Source organism: Ambystoma mexicanum, chromosome 3p (genome assembly GCF_040938575.1).
Source record: "Ambystoma mexicanum isolate Mex_15411 chromosome 3p, UKY_AmexF1_1, whole genome shotgun sequence".
Taxonomy (NCBI): domain Eukaryota; kingdom Metazoa; phylum Chordata; class Amphibia; order Caudata; family Ambystomatidae; genus Ambystoma; species Ambystoma mexicanum.
The window spans coordinates 1,044,088,996-1,044,108,835 of NC_090925.1; the positions used below are offsets into that span (position 1 = coordinate 1,044,088,996).

Consider the following 19,840-nt stretch of genomic DNA (forward strand, 5'->3'; position numbering starts at 1 on the left):
TTTGCCATTAATACCAGCAAATATCAGCCAGTATTACCGTCAAATCCAAGCTTGTGATATGCCAGTGTTACCATTGTGCTGGTATTACCATTCAGTATTTCTTGTGCCGGTAATGGGAGTGCCTGTAATTCCGGATTAGTCAATACCAACAATGGTAATTCCGGCAACTGTGTTCTGACACACTCGTACTTGGCTGGTCCATTGAAAATGCCAGTAAACCGTATTACCAGAACTTTTACCCTATATCTGTCAACTCGTAATGAGCCCCATTGTCAGTGAATTTTACTGAATGCTTTGTGAAGGGCCTTCCATCCACAGTCATTTGTACATCATTTTAAGGTGTGATCCCAGGTAATAAAGCAGATATTTTTTAATTATGGCCATTGACTATGTGAATCAGATGGCCATCAAATGCACAGCTCTCTGGATCCTATGGACGTAACTAAAATGTGTGTTCCCCTTTTCCTCAAGTTCACAAGCATCTCCCTTCCTGCTCTATGCATGCTACATTTCCTTACCACCTTCCAACCATACTCAATCTCTGTTCCCACTTTCAGCTATCCTTGTCAGCCTTGACCCACAGTCAGCCCCTCAAACACATGCTCAACTCACTGTCTCCTGCAGAGTTTCTTTATCATACTTTTGCTTCCATGCTCCTGCTATCACCCCATTTCCCCCTGTCTCAACTGAACCTTCCATCTCGCCTCTGCACCTGCCTGTGCTCAACCACTTGTTCACACTACTTCATGCAATCTACAACTGGCAGAGCCCTATACAAAAACATGCGCAGGTCCACATATGTGACTCAGGGGACTAATGCATGCAGTACTTGGGCATGCATTTGACCTCATGGTTGCAAGTGCAAACCCTTCTAGGACTACTCAGTCCTTCATCTTTCTAAGGTTGCTAAAGGGAGATCAATTGAGTTGGGTCGCATTAAACATCACTTATCTGTTAATATTCCCTCTGGGGGGGAAAGTGTCTCTACAAATACACTTGTTATGCAATGAGTCATGCACTGCCTCTTGCCGGAGGGAGAAGGTGAACTGTGTGCTTCTGAATGGGGAGGAGGAGACAGTGAGGGTATCTGTTGAACATGCAAATGATCTGACCATTAGTTTGTTATGCTCTGCTATACTATGTGGAATTTGCATTACACACATCTGCCCTTTAGAAAACACCATGGGCCTCATACCGATTGTGGCGGTAAGGCAACAATGGCGCCGGTAGTACTACCAGCGCCGTTGTTACCATGCCGCCACATTACGAGTTCTGCTCGCGGGTGGCGCTCTGCATGCCTAGTCAGAACAGGCGTGCAGAGCGGCACCCGCAAGCAGAATTGGATGGTAGGCCCGGCCGCTGATACCATCCTCACTTTTCCCATTGAGCCCTATGGGGGCTCAAATGGGAATGGGGACGTACCGGCTCCGGGTCCCGCGCAAGGGGAATTACCCGGCCCGCTGAGGTCGGAATGGCCCAGTAATTCCCCTTTCGTGGGACCGGGAGCTGGACCTGAGTTTGGGGGTAGCCATGCCGGTATAAACGGCATGGCTACGTCCAACTTCATAATGAGGCCCCATGTATTAAATGGCGCTATTGAATTGGCCAATAACTCTAGGTAGTGTCCCCACTTACGTGCCCTCTGTGTTTTTTCGGAAGCACGTAACTAAAGGATTGACCAGCAATGAGCTTTATTAATAAAGTCCATGATACATAACACAATACTTTTGGTCTGGCATGTTGTTCCCTATTTCTATCATTTAAACTGTGATTCAAAAACATACGTGCGCTAATGGGATATATCATCGACATACTCTGCGATGAATAGCCAGCAGATGAATAGGGCACTCGATGATTTTGTTTTCTGAGTGTTGATGAGGATCAAATGGTAATTTATGCTTGAACTTTGATGATTACACATTTTTGGAATTCTGATCGGCATAAGAAGAAAAGGGGAGCAGGTACAAGAGATTGGAGCTTTACTTTTCTAATGACACTGGAACATGGCAGAGGGAAATGGGAAAGAGCGTCAAAGAAGTAAACTAAACAAGCAACATCAAAGAATGTAGGTAAACAAACAGGGTACTAATGACTTACTGTTTACAGTCACCAGTAGTCCATCGACAAGGTCCAACACCACGTTTACCACAGGACACAACTGTAAGGTAAATAACAACAGAGATGATATTTTTTAATGCTGTCTTTTTGCAATGATTGTAATTGTTCTTTTATAACGTGCTTACTACTAACAAGTGGTTTCTAACCGTGGAATCGGCATTCGAACCTGTGTTGCGCTGTCTTGCTTCCAAGACAAACGCGTTGCCCCTGAGATATCCTCAGGAATCAAGTAGTAAAAATTAAAGTGGGGGGACTCATCAACAGATGCAATGAGTTGTGATGTCGTCGGAAATTAGCATATCAAGGTGAAATATGGACATTTCATTACATTGGCTTTGCATAACCTCCCAAATTACATAGGACGAATGGCATTTGCCCTTCATAAAATCAACACACACAAAACCAAGAGAGGATATTTTATACTAATAGTGTTTTTGAAAATGTTAAAAGGTGTGCATGTTTTAAACTCCAAGAACCAATACCACTGTTTTCCCTGGAACCTGCAGTACCGAAATGCGACATTCCACCTTTAGCTGTTTGTTATTTTTCATCAGGTTATATAGTGTCGTGGTGAAGTGTCTGGTTTGCAAACCTGTGGACTGCAGTTCGATCCCAGAGGTTGGCTTTAATTCATAAATTCAAAGAGACATTCAATGTTTAGCGTTTTAGCCGGGGGATGGGGACTGAGTCCACCCTCTGAAAAAAGTGGGTGGATTCCGTCCACCAGGTGTACCCTAGACTTCAACCCTGGCTATCCGCCCCTCCCCAATGGTAGTTCATCCAGAAAAGAGGCTCCTCTGCTTCTCATAACAAAGACATGTAACACTTAGGAAATGATGGGCACTGATCTCATGAAGTAAGCGGGGGGATTTTTTAGTAGAGAGATGCTAGCTTGCTATGGGGGGTGTCCCAATTCAAGTGAATGGGGACATTTGGCTGGTTAAGAAGGTAAACATGATGTCAGCTTTTCTGACAACGAGGGTGCACTGAAAGTTAGGTATTATGCGATGTCTCTGTTTCAGGTTCACAAATATAAGGTACTGGGGTGGGGCAGCTGTCGGTAAAAGGATGTTGCATGTAGAGTTAACTATATAGGTTCTGTTAACCATATATCACAGTACTGAAGGAAATCTGAAAACCTTGCCAAAGCAAGTCTATGGCGCTGTGTCCAAATGTATTTTATGTGGGTGGATCAAATGTGCACCAGTAAATGACATACACGAAAGAAAATCACACATACATGAATGTGTACATTCACCAAGTAAAGGAAGGCAACCAACAGAAATACATGCCCAATTCCTCGCTTCTGGGAGAAATTAATGCAATCGCATCGCCAATCAGGCACAAAATATTGTGGTTTCATGACTGAAAATCCAGACTCACCTGTCCCCTCTCATAGGTAAGTCAATATACTATTGAAGATGCTCCCGGTCTTGGACCCCGGCCCACCCGATAGTTTGAGCAGCCTTGATAGAGATTTCCTGCGGCTTCACCTCTAGCTTGGAACTCTTCAGCCAAGAAGCTTTGCCCTTTTTCAAGGCCGCAGACCCGTTGACGGTACTAAGGGGGGGGGGACATTGCTATTGAGGGCTTGTTGGATATGGCAAATCATGTATTCCAAGCAGAAGAATGAGGTAATGGAAACATTATTTTGCAGGATGTGACTTAATCACTCTGGCACGTTGTTCCCAGGAGGATAGCTCAGCGGCAACGTGCTTGCCTTGAAAACAAGACGACACAAAGCAACACAGGTTCGATCCCAGGGTCCGCAAGCTTAGAAACCTCTGGGTATTCAGCGTGTTATTAATATGCCACTAAGAGACATATTCCTGTAACAGCACTTTGATGCCCATGGGCTGTGTGAGCACTTTAAAAATTTAAATAAATAAGATACAATGACAGCACCTCTAGACACCAACCAGAATATTCAGTTGCAGATCTGATTAAATCCGATGATTTAACAATCTAACCTGCTCCAGCTCTGAAGGTGTTCATAATCCAGGTGCGATCAAGCCCATCTAATGATAGCTGGAGCTTAAAAATAAGTCCGATGGGATCATTTTCAGAATCATCAGAGAGCCCAAACAGTTGCAAACACCTGGCGTGGAAGGTTTACTTTAGGGCTTGCACTGGCTGTGCACTCCAATGAGCTTTAAATGTTTTTGCAGGCAGACTGTGCCAGGGAGTTGACGAATCAAATCTTCCTGCCTTTTGCCCTATGCCTGCATAAAGACACAGGGTCTTACACCATGACATGTTCAGTCTGGCATCAAACCAAAGGATTCCCAAGGAATGTACCAGTTTTTAGCACCCACTAAAAACAGGTGGATTCTATAGTAATGCACTGTAAATGCTTTCTGCCATGCACAAATGGGTGGTGGGCGTTATAATATTTGTGTTGTAATGTGTAAAAAAGTGTTAGAGCAATTTAGGCTGTTTTAAGACTTTTTTTGCACCTCATAGTGTAATTGAAAATTAGATGAAAGGGACAGTTTTGCTCTTCTTTGTAAAATGAAGAGCTGAGTGTTGAATCTAAAACACATATATCAACCTCTACAAAAACTATTTGGACATACTCTCCTCCCTATGTCTAGTTAAAGCCCTCATTCTCAAGGGACAGAACTAGGTAAAAACCACAGAAAAAGGCTTTCTGCGCTTTTGACCTGACCTGACCTGCCCCCTCCTGGTAGGTTGATGAAGAGTTAGACTATGGTGCGTGGTGCATACTGCCCCCGAATGGTATCCAGTCACTGAAAAGCATCGAAAAAAAACATTGAATGCATTTTTTTCAAAGGTAAAGGTTTTATTTGAATTATAATGGATTTTAAGGGGTAAAAAACGGGGGTTAGGGGAACCCCATTAAAAAAAAATGCATTCAACGTTTTTTTTCATTGCTTTTTTTAGATGCTGAGGCATTCGATGCTTTGGCATTCGATGTAATCACTATAAACCGCCCGAACCTGCTGTGGAAACACTGCACTGGAGTTTCAGCATAAGGGACCGGGTTGTGCAGGAAATCCTTATGCTGGTATGGGGGTAAAGGTAGTCTGATGTTCGCGCGCCAGCATGATTCCATCATATTGTGCCCACTTGTCTGCATCAGGTAAAAACGGGCACTATCCATGTGTATCAGTGGAGCAGCCCGACCACTCATTCTTGTGCCCTTTACTGATGCATCTTAGATTACTCTCTTTATGCGCATGTATAGATAGTCAAATACTCTTGACCCTTACGTTTAGAAAACTGTTAACAGTCCAAAAATTAAATGGTCTAAAATAAATCAGAGGGCATTAAAGTGGAATCGGGCATGCTGTCTATAAAAGCTGGTTTGAGCTTCCGTAACTTCGTTTTTTTTTAATTTGAGTAGGAGAATTGATGAAATGTTTTTTTTTTTCACAAAAAGAACTTGTCTTTTCAATATGTGAATGGAGTGAACCTTCTTTCTAAATTGATACTGAATTGCTAGACTGCCGTGAATCGCAGTATTGTCGCCTGTCAAATTATTGAGAGTTGCCTACAAACCTACTTTCTGTTCACCCCAGGTTGTTAAAAGAGTGATAGCGAATCACAGTTCAGACATTGCTCACATAAGTAATGATGCATTCTGAGGGCTGCAATGGGTGATAACAGCCCTCAGTCCAAGTTACTATAACACGCATTAACAGCCGGAGGAGGGAGACATTACTGCTATTAGCACCCCGGGGCAAAAACTGAACGTGCTAAGGGCATGAGAAATGATATGATATGAATGGTTATTTATAACGCGCATAATACCCGGTGGTTTCTAAGCGCAGACCCGGGGATCGAATCTGTGGTGTTCTGTGTCGTCTTGCTTCCATGGCGAGAACGGTGCCCCTGAGCTATCTTCCCGAGACAAATGAAATAAAAACACAGGCTGCGCCCCATGGACACAGTGTAGATACAACAACGCATGACCACCATGGAAATGGAACATGCGGCTCAGGGGGGAGCACCCGCTTTCAAATCCACGGTGCAGCAAGTGGGGGACTAGCATGCCTGAGGAGGCCACCATGGTGAGTGAAGGCCGGGCTAGAAGCATGCAGAAGTAACTAAGGTAGGCTGATGCAGGAGCCAAGCGCAGTGGCAGTGCGAGGGAAAGGGCCAGGTGTTGACATCACGGCTGACATAATGCAGCGTGGGTGATGCAGCCCCAGGCAACAGCATGCAAAAGAGCAATTCATTTGTAGATGAAGCATGGGTAGCAGAGGAGTTGGGATGGACAGGGGAGCAGGGAAAAGGGGAGTCCCAGAGAGGGAGATCGAAGTTTGAGTGGAGTGATCAGCGATGGGCAAGGTGGTGACCCAATCTAGCCTGGAGCAGTCCACGGTAGCCTATTCCCTCTCATGCGTGCTCAAGTTCGGTGATAAGTTGCCATGCCTCACTTGTCCTGCTCAATAAAAAACCTTTAACATAAATACAATTAAGCATCACTTCAAGGCATATTGAATAGACAGAACATGTGTAGAATTGTCTATCTGGGGCAGGAGACGGAGAGACCTTTTTATAACAAAATATCAGAGTATTAAATTGCATAGGGCATTATTTGATGAATAACACATCTTGTGACTGACAAAATGCGCGTTCAGGTTCTGACTTACCAGGCCTGGTAAGACATTGCGCAGTAGATTGTTCACCAATCCATCCAGAATCGGAGCAAGCAAACTGTGAACATGGAACAAAATACAGGTTAATGGATCAAAACCAGCACAAGAGAAAAAAAGAGACCGAGAGAGAGAGAGACAGAGACAGAGCCACAGAGAGTGTGTTGGAGGACTTCAACAGTACTCTGGGTCACGTTTAGCAGGAATTAGCAGATAAGTTACGTGGATCCAGACCTTATTAAAGACTTCTCCAAGGGCACATGATAAACTATAAGTCCACCAGTCTGCCACGTTCATGTTAAGTTGAAAACCTTTTTAAATATGGAGTAACTCTAGTCAGGTGCCATAGGTACTATTTAGAGTAGACAATTGTTGCCACACAAATTGAACCAATTTAGAGAAAAGATGATGTCTTTTTTCTACAGAAAACAGTTGCAGACTGTAGTATGAAAACATACTGCAGAGAATCTGTAGTGCGGCCTAGAGCAACTAACACAGAGACCACCTGTAACAAGGATGTCATAACATGACTGTGATTATGGAAAGGGTGAAATCAACGCCTTCGGTGGCAGCTGGTAATGACTGCCTGAGGCGTGATATTACCCACAGCAGGAGAAAATACTGCTGGGAGGTAAAGTATACTATGTAAGAGTACCTCTAAGGTTTAACATGATGGCAGTTGTACATATAGTAACACTTGTGATAAAAATCACATTTATAACAAAAATACCAGTTAAATACTGTTCTAATTTTAATTGGAAAAAGTACATCTCAGGCCTGGTCATATAAAAGGGAAATAACCTGTTTGTCAAACTCCCAGGTGATAACAGAGACATCTTTGGCTGTAGTGGCAATATTATTGTATTTGCAATTTAAATCTATCATGGTTTCTGATATTGTCTTCCACTGCTGGTGAACGATTCCCTGTGCTGCACTTGTGTGTGTTGTGTGAGGTCTTACACCACAGGTTGGGTGTAATGTCACCCAACTAGTGTCAATATAAAATCACACTACAGTCGTCCCTACCATCCCATTCAGCCCTTTCCACAGGAGAGTTTTGCTTCGAAACCTCTTTTGTTTACTTTCATCTCTAAGAAAGTTACACTGATAACTGCTTAGGTACTCATGCTCGTGGGACCATAGTAACCGCAGGGAAGAGCATGACCGAGTGCGTCCGACTGTCTAACCCGCAATCCATGCATGTAATGCAATGTAAGTTGCTTTATTTAGCACCCTTCCGACATTTTGCCTTGCTGTAGGCGGTTATGTAAGAAAAGAGGGTTTCAGTGGGAGAGGCAGATGTGAAACTGGTGGGGTATTGGGTGCAGGTGAGGAGAATCTGAGTTCCGATTGCTGCTCTGCGTCTATGGGTTTGGCATTGACACTTGGGTGTATGTTACCCGAAGGGGAGCTTCCAAAAGTTTACATTGCTTTGGATTGGGATTAGCTGCTGATGTGGTAGGACGTGATAGGGCAACATTTGAGGGTTTAGGCATAGCTTTAGTCATGTTTTGAGGTAACTTATAGGCTAGTTGTAGCGGTGTGTGCAGGATTTGTGTGTGTACTCTTATGAGAAAGGGGATTTTAGAGAGGAGTCAGTGGAGGAGTAGGGATGAGGTAGAAAAACGAGGGTTACATGTAAATGTAGTGTCCCGTGTTAGGCTCCATTTTGGATATAAAGGATTCATTTCTTTCGAGGGAGAGTTGTAGATCAGTTTGTGGTTGTATTTGTTCGAGTCCCTTTTGGGTTCAAGGTGTCCGATCCAGATGTGCTTGTTTTTCAAAAGTCTTAGTTGTCTTGGCGTGCATGTGCTATGGTACCATCATAGAATGTTAGGGATTCCAATTGATTGGAATGATATCACACTAGATATAAGTATGGTTGTTTGAGGATTTGGTGCGGATCTGATGCTGCCATAAATTGATTAGATTGTGTTGCTCCTCTTATGCTGGTGTAAGGGTGGAGCCAAGTACCCCGACCCAAACCTCCTCCCCTTTGTTGCCTATATGTTGGGAGTCAGAGAGCGAAACACGTGCAGTGCCAGTAAGAATACCTATACCGAAGAGAATCTTCGAGGCAAGATTCCCATTGAGAAAGCCGTACATGCATTCATGACAATATGATGGCCATCTGAATGAAATCCCGGAGGAAAGATGTGCAAAAGTGCAGATTGGTGACGTCGTGAAGAAGCAGAACTGACGCACTCAGAAGTGATGCAGAGATGAGAGAACATAAATATTCTATAGGCACCCAAGAAGAAGTGTCGAAGGTGGCCAACATTTCGAATATGAACCGACGATGTTCATGTAACAGAAATAATGAAGAAGACACTCAAGTCATTTTACAAGTGTACAGTTGCAACAACGCAAGTAGATAAAGCAAGCATAATGGCTGGATATGTAGTCAATAGATTGCGGCGATGCGCCAACGTATATACATAGGAAATGTATGACCTATGGATGATTCCACTACACATTTTAGCAGAGCTAGATCCAGTGAAAAGAAAGGTTTGTCTGCATGTCGCAGCTAGAAATTGAAAGCTGAACCATGGAGGCAAATCAAGGAAAGGCTTGGTTGGCCCAAGACCAGGATGTCAAGGCCACCGTGGGCTTGAATGTTCAAAGCAATGGTTAAATAATGTGTGAAAGCACAAAACTTCTGTCTTAAGTGAAGACGTCAGAGTGTTTAATAATAGTGTTTTAAATGCAGAAAGACTCGAACTCATTGTCTGCAGTCACATGGTTGGATGGAAATAGACTGTGCGAGAATACAGAGTATGCCTATACTCCCTCATATTCTCAAGCTCAGAGAACATTTCCAAGGCCAATCTTCAAAGGGCTAATTGACTGGAAGACTGTGTGGGTGATGATAGATGACAGAGCTAATTGGTGGGAAGCTATGGTTATGACCAGCCCAATAGCACCTGGATGTTAGCCTGCATGCTGCTTGCAAAGGTGGAATGTTACAGAGGGGTACAATGGTGCCAACTAATTATAGAGGGACACAAAATGAAGAGCCCTATAATTTGTATAACCAATGGGACGTCGTGTATCTGATGACGTTCGTAGTGATCTGCACTAGAGGAGGGCTTAGTTGCCCCACCTAATGTTAGATACCCACTCACCTTCCCTGACCAGTATGGAACATATACCTAGATGTCCCTTGTGAGCCTATCACCATTCCAATTAGGTTTTTGTAGTCTGCAACGTAGGTAGACGTCAATGATGATGAGTTTTCAGTAAAAAAGTCAATTTTTTATGAAATGCATCGAGTGAGAAGATCGAGCAAGGTCGTTGATGTTCGCTGTAACTCCCTGTTTTAGATAATTGATATTCAAACAGGTGCACTTTGCCAACTTCCTGAGTCAGTTTGATTATTGATGTTTGAGTAAATTCTGCATCTCCATCCATCTCTAAGTATTTCTATCTCGTCTTAAAGGGCTGGGTCGGACACCCCATTTCACTGGTGTTAGTTGAATAGCCATGTTTGTAGTTGTTTTCTGAAAGTTGTTTTTCTTCTGTAGACATGTGTTTGGGCACAGGGTTCCTGCATTTGTTTGCTAGGAAGGAGAAGGAGGCTCCTCCAAGCCTTTCCAGTTCAAGCTGAGCACTGTTTCTAGTTCTGGATTGAAGTGTTCTCGATGGCAGGTAGTGTGTGAATTTCCCTGTGATGTACTTAGGGTCCATGCAGTTAAAGGGGCAGTGGGGATGCAGAGATTTGAAGTGAATCCTGCCTTTAATCAAATGCCAGTTGGGTGTATGTAGGGCTGGAGCATTTTGTTTACATCTTTTCATGCTCAGAAGCAATCTGGCTGCTGTGTTTTGGACTCTTTGCAGTCTGATGGGTAAACATTCTGGGTGTTCAAGGTAAAGGTTCTTTGCGTAGTATAGTCTTATTAGTCAATACTTGCCATCTCCTTGAGCATGAAGATCAGGTGGTGCTTGACGTGCCAGATACTATGGAGTTGGAAGAAACAGCTCCATAACATGGCCTTAACCGGTGGTTATTGTGTAACATCACTTTCCATTGGAATTTAGGGTTCCTCACAGCCCATTTTGTCGAATCTGTATTGGTGTGTTGTGACAGAGGTCATAAGCTCTGTTTAGAATTGGTTGTTAGCGGTCATCTAAGATTCCAAGTGTGCGAGGAAAGGGCTCAGGTCTAGCCTGTTCATTGATGGGTCATGTGCAAGTTTGTAAACGATTTGCATATCATCTGCATAGATACATAATGTCAAGCCTGAGTAGTAAATCAGTATCAGGTCATGGAAATGCTGAAGACAAGAGGTAAGCGGCTCAATTGTTGGGGCACCGCGCATGTCACTTTGCCAGGATGTGCCATAAAAGGACCAAAAGTCTTGCGTAATGAGTAATTTGGTGACAAATAATGCGATCCAGAGTAGGGAGATTCCTTTTACTCCAGTGTACTTTAGTGTTTTTAGTAGGATCATGTGACTGATGGTGTTGAATGCGGCTGACATGTTCAGAAGGGCGAGTGCACTGGGTGAGTTTGTGTCCGTGTTACTTTTTAGGATGTCCCACGCCAATCATGCATAGTGTGGATTCTGTTCCTCTTCTGGGCCTGAATCCATGTTGGATCTAGCATGGTGGATGCTTTTGTTCATGACACATTCCTGTACTTGTTGGTAGATACATTTTGGGAGGATCTTGGCAATGAAATATGTGTTAATGATTGGACGGTAGTTTATTGGGCCACTAGGGTCAGCTGCGAATTATTTAAGGCAAGGTATGAGTTGACCATAGACCAGCCTTCCCATTCCCATCCCCCCACCATTTAATCCCATTACTCCGACACTGCTGATTGTGGGGTCAAATATAATGCCGCCAGAAGCATATTTTCCATTGCCAGGTGAGTAAATACATGCTTGATATTTGAGATGGACTTTAAACTGCAAACTCAAACAAATAACATCAAACTTAAAGTAGAGTAGTCAGTGCTCTTTGTTTCCGAGGACGAGGAAGGAAGCCTTGATGGGCTGCCATCAGATTCCTCCCCCCACAGAGTCTAAGCCATAGTGCGACATGGAACCAATAGTTTATGTTATTTACTCAGCTTCCTCACCAACAGGATTTACACATGAACGGCAACATAAACAAATGCGGTATCTGGTCATTGCATCGAATGCAATAGCATCGAATGCCATACCAGAGAAAAAAAGCATCGAAAAAAAGCATTGAATGCTTTATTTTTTTAAAAGGTAAAGGGTTTAGTTAAATTAAAATGGGTTTTAAAGGTTAAACAAAGGAGGGTTGAGGGGGGAACCCCATAAAAGAAAGAATGCTTTATTTTCTCTGGTATGGCATTCGATGCCATTGCATTCGATGCAATGACTATACACCACAAATACAATCAATATAGTTTCAGATTAAACGAATGAATTGCAGAATTTGAGATAAACATGGGGAAAAGAAAGATATGGGATGGCACCCAAACACAAACAAATAACAACAAAGGTCTTAAAAGGAATAGTATGGGGCTGGGGTGACTGGCATAGTTTTGTGAATGATCAGAGAGAAGCCTGCAACTGAATGAGGACCACTAACAAACGAAGAGGAATGCTACCTCTCTGTGATACCCTAGGGCCTGGGTGTGTAATAAATGTAATAAATAAAATAGAATAACATAAATAAATTGTTACTTTTCTATATTAAGCATATTGAAAGTGACTAACGAGACAAAGAAGCGAGAAAAAAAACAGTGATAAATTAAAGAGGAATGTACAGTTTAAAGACTAGACACATTCAAGAATTAAGATACATTCAGCTGGAGAAAGAAAATAAGCTGGAAGAAGCCATGCCCTAAGGGCTGGAACACAAAGACAATTTTAGATTGGAATGTAATGATGGAACTCTTCTTTCATGTTATAGGGCCTGATTTACAAAACCGTATTTAATGGGGAAAATCACATTGAAAAATACATTGCACATCACGCCCATAGATTTTCAACACTGGGGGGAGTGATGTGCTTGCTAAAAGGTGGGTGTGGGTTCAAGAATACGCAAATGCTTTCCGCAGTGCATGTTAGGGGAAGATGAGCCACTTTAAAATAGATAACATGTATAGCAGACGAATGGGGTATCCATGCGGGCCGCAAGGGGGAATACACAACATAGATTCCAGTGGTCAGAGAGTGAAGAGTGAGGCAGAAACCGTGCATTCCTTGGGAAGACACAGAAATAAAGCGGAGGACAGAGCTAAAAGATGAGAAGGTCAAGACTTGATATTCATTAGCATTGAGAGGGTTCCCTATGGCAAAGAGGTGAGAAAATAGCAGGCATGGGGGTGTTAAGGTATACTGAAACAGAGGTGGCAGATCGGCCAGGCCATGCTAGAGAGGGAGAGAAGCAGAGGAGAGATATAGCGAAAGAATTGTTGGATAGGCAAGATGAGAACGGAGGCAGGTCAGAGCACGAGAAATCAAAAGGAGGGATGCGTTAAACACAGATGTCCCACCGAGTCAACCGCAACAGAAAGGTTCAGTAAATGCTACCTCCACCTGAGTGCACTGGACAGATACATGTTAGGGCTGCGGATACAGTGACCGGGTCATTTAATTCTGAAGGATTTCGGATTTCCACTTTTTGCATTGGGTCAGGTTTCAGCATAAAATATGAGCACTCGTTATTTGACTCACCCCTTGAGGAGGCCAATATGTATGCCCCCAAGAAGCATATTGCAGTCTTCTAAGATCAGCCGGGGGACCCCAGAGGATTCTTGGGTCAGTCGGGTCTTTGCTGTGATGTTCACCTCCACGTCGATGTCAAGGAATCCTAGAAGGCTGGGTAAAGCAAAGAGATACAAGGACTTGATGTAATCTGCCACCGATGGGCTCATATGCTATGACCTGTCTATCAGCAGTCAGCATGTTTCTAATCTAACAATATAATAAAAGGCCAGATGTAGGTTTGTCCGATGCAGTAGCTTTGCCTGTTGTCACCACTAGAGGGAGCTGTTCCTTTAGGGTGTATAGTGGTCCTACTGTGTCAATGAAAACCTGCACTCTGGCCCATGTACACAATCTTGCATGTAAGCAATCTTGCACTGACCCCCCTACTACTACATTAGCCCACTAACCGAGCGCTTGCAGCTCATGCAGCTCCTGAAATGTGTGAAAAGGGCAGGTGGTGTGCATTAAAAGACGCAATACCATAGCATAGCATGGCAGAGTAAAGTATTTCACCTGTTCCCCTGTGGGGCAGTGCTGTGGATGGCCCAAGCAAATTCAGTAGCTGGCAGTGACAGGGAAACACATTGAAAGGTAGGCTTGATGTAGTTAGACCGCTATACTAGAATCTCAGGTGCACTGTCTGGCTTGTGAGACTCTGTCTACCTGTCAAATCTAGTGATAAGGGACTGAAGGAGGCCCAATGCATCAAGCAATTCCAGGTGACGGGGGGTCAGGGGGGGGGCACTAACAGAGGAGCACCAGGGTACACCATTTTGTTCCTAAACTCATTAAAGCTGTCTCATTGTAAGGGTGTTCATTCTATCACTTATAAGCACTCCAATGTTTGTAGTTAAATCAGAGTGAGATTAAATTACTTGTACAGGAAAAGACACTTTGACAAGACAGTGGAGCAAGGATTCTAACAAACTGCAATGTGGGCAATTTACCATAGATTTTCTAAGATTTCTTGGTAGACATATTTAAGTTATGGATACCAATAACACTGTCTTATGGAATTTACATGTAACATAAACAAATGACACAGTAAAGCAACATGACAACATCTAAATCCTTGTAGCAACACATCAAGCCGAAAAAATATCATTCTAGCTTCACTTTCCACATCCTAAATGCAAAACGATAACTTCCAGAATGCAAAACACTGCACGCCTGAAAAATCGATTTAACTGCTGTACTTTTAGCACTTGAAGATGCGCAATAAAATAAGTGGCGTAATAATATCAACTATGGGCGCACCCGCAAACCTTTGCATGTGAAGCTAGTAGATGTCATGGATTTCAACACATGTGTCAAAGGTGCTTTATTGTGTTGCTCACTTTATGGGGCTGATTCATGGAATTTGTGCGCCGAAAAACGGGGATTTGGGCGCCATTCTGCCCTCAAATCTCTATTTAACAAATCGGAATTTGCGGGCAGAATGGCGCACGAATCCCTGTTTTTCGGCGCACAAATTCCATGAATCAGCCCCTAAGTGTCAACAGTTTTGCCAAGTGACAGATGCTCTGCATGGCCTTCCAATTTGGAACGTCCCATCACGCACACGAAAGACTGCTGCTGAGACCAAAGGAACGTGTTGGCGAGGTGGCTAAACCGCTGTTGCAGGGCCCTGGACACGACCTGTGTCACACAGTGGGTCTGCGACTTGGGAAATGGGCAGTTCTCGATCCTTCGAGCCGAGCTGATTACACATGAGTCTAGCACGCTTTTGGTGATCCTTTGAAATAAGGCTACACACTTAAAAAACGGATGAATTACTGGTACGGCGGACCCATGATTTCCGTGACACTTCGAACTCTGCCATAAGGCGATGTGTTCCTCAATTCGCAGACTGACATTTCAAGATGGCGTTTCTATTCACTGGAGCGCCTTGCTACCCCACTCAGCTCACCTTTTCCCATTGATCGCCACTCTTGTGTACACATTCAAGTATACTCCGATTCCGGGCAGGAGCTTGAGGGATACTTTTGGAAGCGTTAACTCCATAATTCTTAACCTACAGCAGAAGGAGGGTGGCATTAGCGGAAGGGAACCACTTGAAGAAATTGGCAGAACCAATATTCAAAAAATCTTAAGTGCAGAAACATTTCTACGCATTCAATTAAAAAACATTGCATTCAAATCCCAGAGGTAATATGTAAATAGAGAGCCTACTTCTAGCCTAGTCCTTCATTTCTAGCTCGCCATCTACGCCATAGTGCTATTGACTTCACCAGTGGATGACCTATTTATTGACCAACATATTAGAAAAGTAGAAAAGAGCTGCATGTTAAAGGGGGACATAGGGTCCAGGCACTGTTCGATGGAATTTCCTATTACAATGACATCTTGGCTACAAGGCATCTTTATTGAACTCCCAGCAAGAAGCAGTCTCTTATCCCTTGTTCGGCCATCACAAAGGGCTTTTAAGAGCACCTTTGTTTCTCTAACCCTTCAAAACAACGAGATTCATAATTTTCTGATGCTGCGTGACTGTACTGAAACAATGTCATTTTCTGCCAAATATATATATAGATATATTCCGAAGGTTTCATGGCATCATCTTTTCTTAAAAGTAAAAATGCTGCGAGAGTCAAGCTATGTTATGTTATTTGATATCATATAGTGCAATGCATGCCATGTTCATGGTCTCTTGGTGGTGTGGCATCTGCAGGAGAACGGTGGTGGAGAGGGTCGAGCTAGGGAGTAGAGGCAGCTGGGCAAGATTCTTTTGGTGCAATGTTGGCTTGTTCGGGTCTGAAAGCTTGCGCTGTGTCCTGTGCACCTTTGCTCTATGTTGCCAGTGGCCCGGGCGCTGTGGTAATGTGCGCTGTGGGTTGGCAGTCTAGAGCATGTGTGTGATTGTTGGTGGTGCCTGTGAGTAAAGTGGTATAAAGGAGGGCCTGGAGAGTTAGGCTGGTGAACCTACGATAGACTTGTGGTGTTTAGGAACAGATTGGTTTGAGGTGGTGATTTTCCTTGCAGGTTTCTCTGTTGTTTTGGTGTTTAGATGTGGTGTTCGGTAGATGTGAGGTTGGCCGATGTTGCATGGGAAACCACCCATTATGGTCTAGCAAAGCTGGGGATAGCAGCACAGACTTTAAGATTCTTGCCACCGTCTGTGGTGGTTCTGGCTTTGGTGGTGCACAAGGTCACTATGAGGACAGCATCATGACTGTCTCCCAGTCTTATTAGAAATGCCCCCACATATCTGTGGTACCAACAAGCTAAACACCTGTAAATTTGATGGAAGTAAACAGTGAGAAGGACCACCATTGGCATGATAACACGTCATTAAGCACGCATTTTAAAGGCTGACTATGATTTTCAAAGAATTCGCCATACGTTTAGGCAATAGGGAGGGGAACTGCAAACACCTACGTACATTCTTCATTGTGGTTTAGTGAATTGACTTAACAGTCTGTCTGTTGCAGATATGGTGGCACATTGTTACAACATACTCTGTCACAGGGGACAAATTGTGGCCGGAAAGCATGTGCAGTGCTGGACAACCTGAAGATGTTGGTCCCTTAGTAGTTGCCAGGGATTGTATCAGACTGAATAGACCTGGCTGCCATTATTTGTCCTGCACTTCTCTGTTCCCTTATCACAAAGGCGAAGACTAGAAGGCTGCCATTTTGGAAACTGAGCCAGCATTATGGCTCTGTGGGATATGTTCATTTCAGCATTATGATTTAGTCGAGGTCCTTTGCGCTTTGAAGCAACTTTGCAATTATTCCTCATCAATGGGAGAGATTTGTAGGTAATGAGGAGGCTGGTCGCCGAATGCATTCGAGATATGGCCAGACCACAGCTTTTAAAAAGTGTGGTACATAGTGCTTCAGGGACAGTCAATTGCTTTTAAAAAAAAAAGACAGAAGGGCCTTGCCAAACATTGGTCGTTTCTTGAAAGGTTCTCCTTTAATTGTTTTCTAACTTCAGTATAGATAAGGGCCTCATCACGAGTCTGGCGGTAACCCTTAAATGCGGCGTTAGTGCTATTACCACCGCAGTTAAAGGTTCGCCAGGTCATTGCCTTGGTGAATTTCCCCCCCAGCTCTGAGCTGGGGGCAAATCTGTCGCAAATTTGCTGATTTTCGGCGCTATTACCGCCGGCGGGAAATCAGCCAGCGGTAATAGCGTGAAAATTCCACATTGGGCCCAATGGGGAATGGGAACCAACCGTTCCGCTAAACCCGTGATCCGGCGCTAATAGCGCCGCAGGGTTTGGCGGTAGCGTTAATACCCCCGGCGCTACTTGCGCCCAACTCCTGATGAGGCCCGAAATTTGTCTTAATGACAAATCTTGCGATGCTTATTGTTGTTATTTAGATCTTCGATATTTTATCTTTTTTTGTTGTTGAAGAAATTGCCACCACTTGAAAAAAACCTACGATGTGTTTCGGGAAACAGTGTGACAACCTATCATTGTCGATGTTCTGGTAATTTAGGTCATCACTACCTACATTGGCTGTAGAAGGACTCTCTGGAAAATAAAGGTTCCTTACAGCTGCGTAAGAAATACTAAACTTTAGGTCTAAAACCAGACTCATCTGTCACTCCCACACAAAGGAAATTGATGCAGAAAATTGGTAACTTAGGCTCAAAGATCAACTTTACAAAGCAGAGGTGTGAAATATCGACCCAGTTTGCAAGTGTCTTGTAATCCTGGACCTACAACTATCGTAATGCTTATTCTGAGTCTCTGAGCGACCACTCTTGTTCACTTTCCAGCTAACGAGTTTATGCACTCCTTCAAGGGGAGAGACATCCCTCGTCTAATAAACATTGAGGACAACGTGGACGAACTCAGAATATCTCGATTTGGACAAGCAGATAGACCTAGTGTACAAGGAAAGCTGTAGCTAAGCCATTCCAAACCTGGGGGCTGGGAGAATAGCTCAGCGGCAGAAAGCTTGTCTTGCAGACAAGGCAGCAGCAGGGGTCGATGCACAGGACTGTGCTTACTGGTATTAAGTGCATTATAAACAATGTAATTTAAAGTAAAAGTGTTTATACCTGAATTAGAGTTTGAGAATGCACTTATTTCTTAAACAGTGTTACTTCCTCCATGTGGTAAATTGACACACGCTAAGTGTAGGGCACATGGGACGAGATATTTGTGTGGGTCTAAGGAGAGATGTGCAGCAAACATAACAATGGAATTGCAGGAGGGTAGTATAGTTGAGCAAGTCAGATGAGTTGGAACAAGCACAAATAACAGAGGTCTGCGTATGAATTGTAGGTCACGTGAATCCCTGCACAGTGAACACGGATGATTTAATAGATACATCTTTAAATATAACATACATTTTTCGAGCAAGGCACTGGTTCCAGAGATGGAAAGACAGAGTGTCATTTCATGATGCAGCTCTTTACTTACCCAGTGAGTCCTTGGACTGTGCCCAGTAAACCTCCATTGCCGAGAATTCCGAGTGCGCCACCTCCATTGCCGCCAAATAGATTTCCGAGAAGGCCACCATTTCCAAGAATGCCTCCATCAAGCTGCGGCGCTTGAAAGCCTCCTTTTGCACCATTACCACCTCCACCACCCTGAGGCGATCCACCACCGCCACCAAGCAATCCACCACCTCCACCACCAAGAACACCACCTAAAAGACCCCCACCTCCACCACCACCAAGGACACCTCCAAGCAGGCCCCCGCCTCCCCCACCGCCACCACCCCCACCAAGAACTCCGCCAAGCAATCCACCACCACCACCAAGGACACCACCAAGCAGACCACCGCCTCCTCCTCCACCACCAAGGACACCACCAAGCAGACCACCTCCTCCTCCGCCAAGGACACCACCAAGCAGATCACCACCTCCTCCTCCTCCTCCTGCTCCTCTTCCTCCGCCTCCTCCTCCTCCTACTCCAGAAGCAACTCCAACCATTGCTCCAGCACTGACAACTGGTACACCTTGAAGTGCCTTTAGATGTTTTGCAGGTTTCATTGAACCACCAACAGCTGTAAGATATCATTAGCATGATAAATTGAGAGGTAATGCATACCTAATCTTTTCATCAGGAACCAATCAAAAGCTAAAATTGCCTGTTATTTTTTCTTCTAATGACACAAAGATCTAACCACTTAGAAGAAGCACATCTTACCACCATTTAATGCTCTCTGACCCACACGCAGCACTGCACCCGCAGGAGCGGAACGCTTTTTAGTAGTGACACCATGAGGCATAGCTAACAGGATACAAAGCAGAGTGACACGCCAAATCTTGAACATCTTGTATCCCTGTAACTGAGGAAAATATGCTCCATGAGACACAAATATCATTCTGTTTCTTCACAGATGTTTGAACTTTATAAATTCCATACATACATGTATACCTAAAGAATGGCAAGCAAATACTTATGATAAGAGCAGAACATATATTAGCTAAAAACAGGGATTTTAG

General features: G+C 43.9%; 1 protein-coding gene across 1 annotated transcript in view; it reads right to left on the bottom strand.

Annotated features, from left to right (window-relative positions):
- The window catches only part of LOC138580026 (BPI fold-containing family B member 4-like), a 99,042-nt gene extending 79,718 nt beyond the window's left edge, over window positions 1–19,324 (bottom strand). Inside the window, exons 1-5 of the mRNA XM_069650256.1 lie at window positions 18,810–19,324; window positions 15,339–15,443; window positions 13,397–13,540; window positions 6,738–6,801; window positions 2,098–2,158 (exon numbers count right to left, since the gene is read on the bottom strand). Coding sequence (XP_069506357.1) covers window positions 2,098–2,158; window positions 6,738–6,801; window positions 13,397–13,540; window positions 15,339–15,443; window positions 18,810–19,324 — 889 coding nt within the window. The remainder of the gene's footprint in view (window positions 1–2,097; window positions 2,159–6,737; window positions 6,802–13,396; window positions 13,541–15,338; window positions 15,444–18,809) is intronic.
- Window positions 19,325–19,840: the final 516 nt, after the last annotated feature.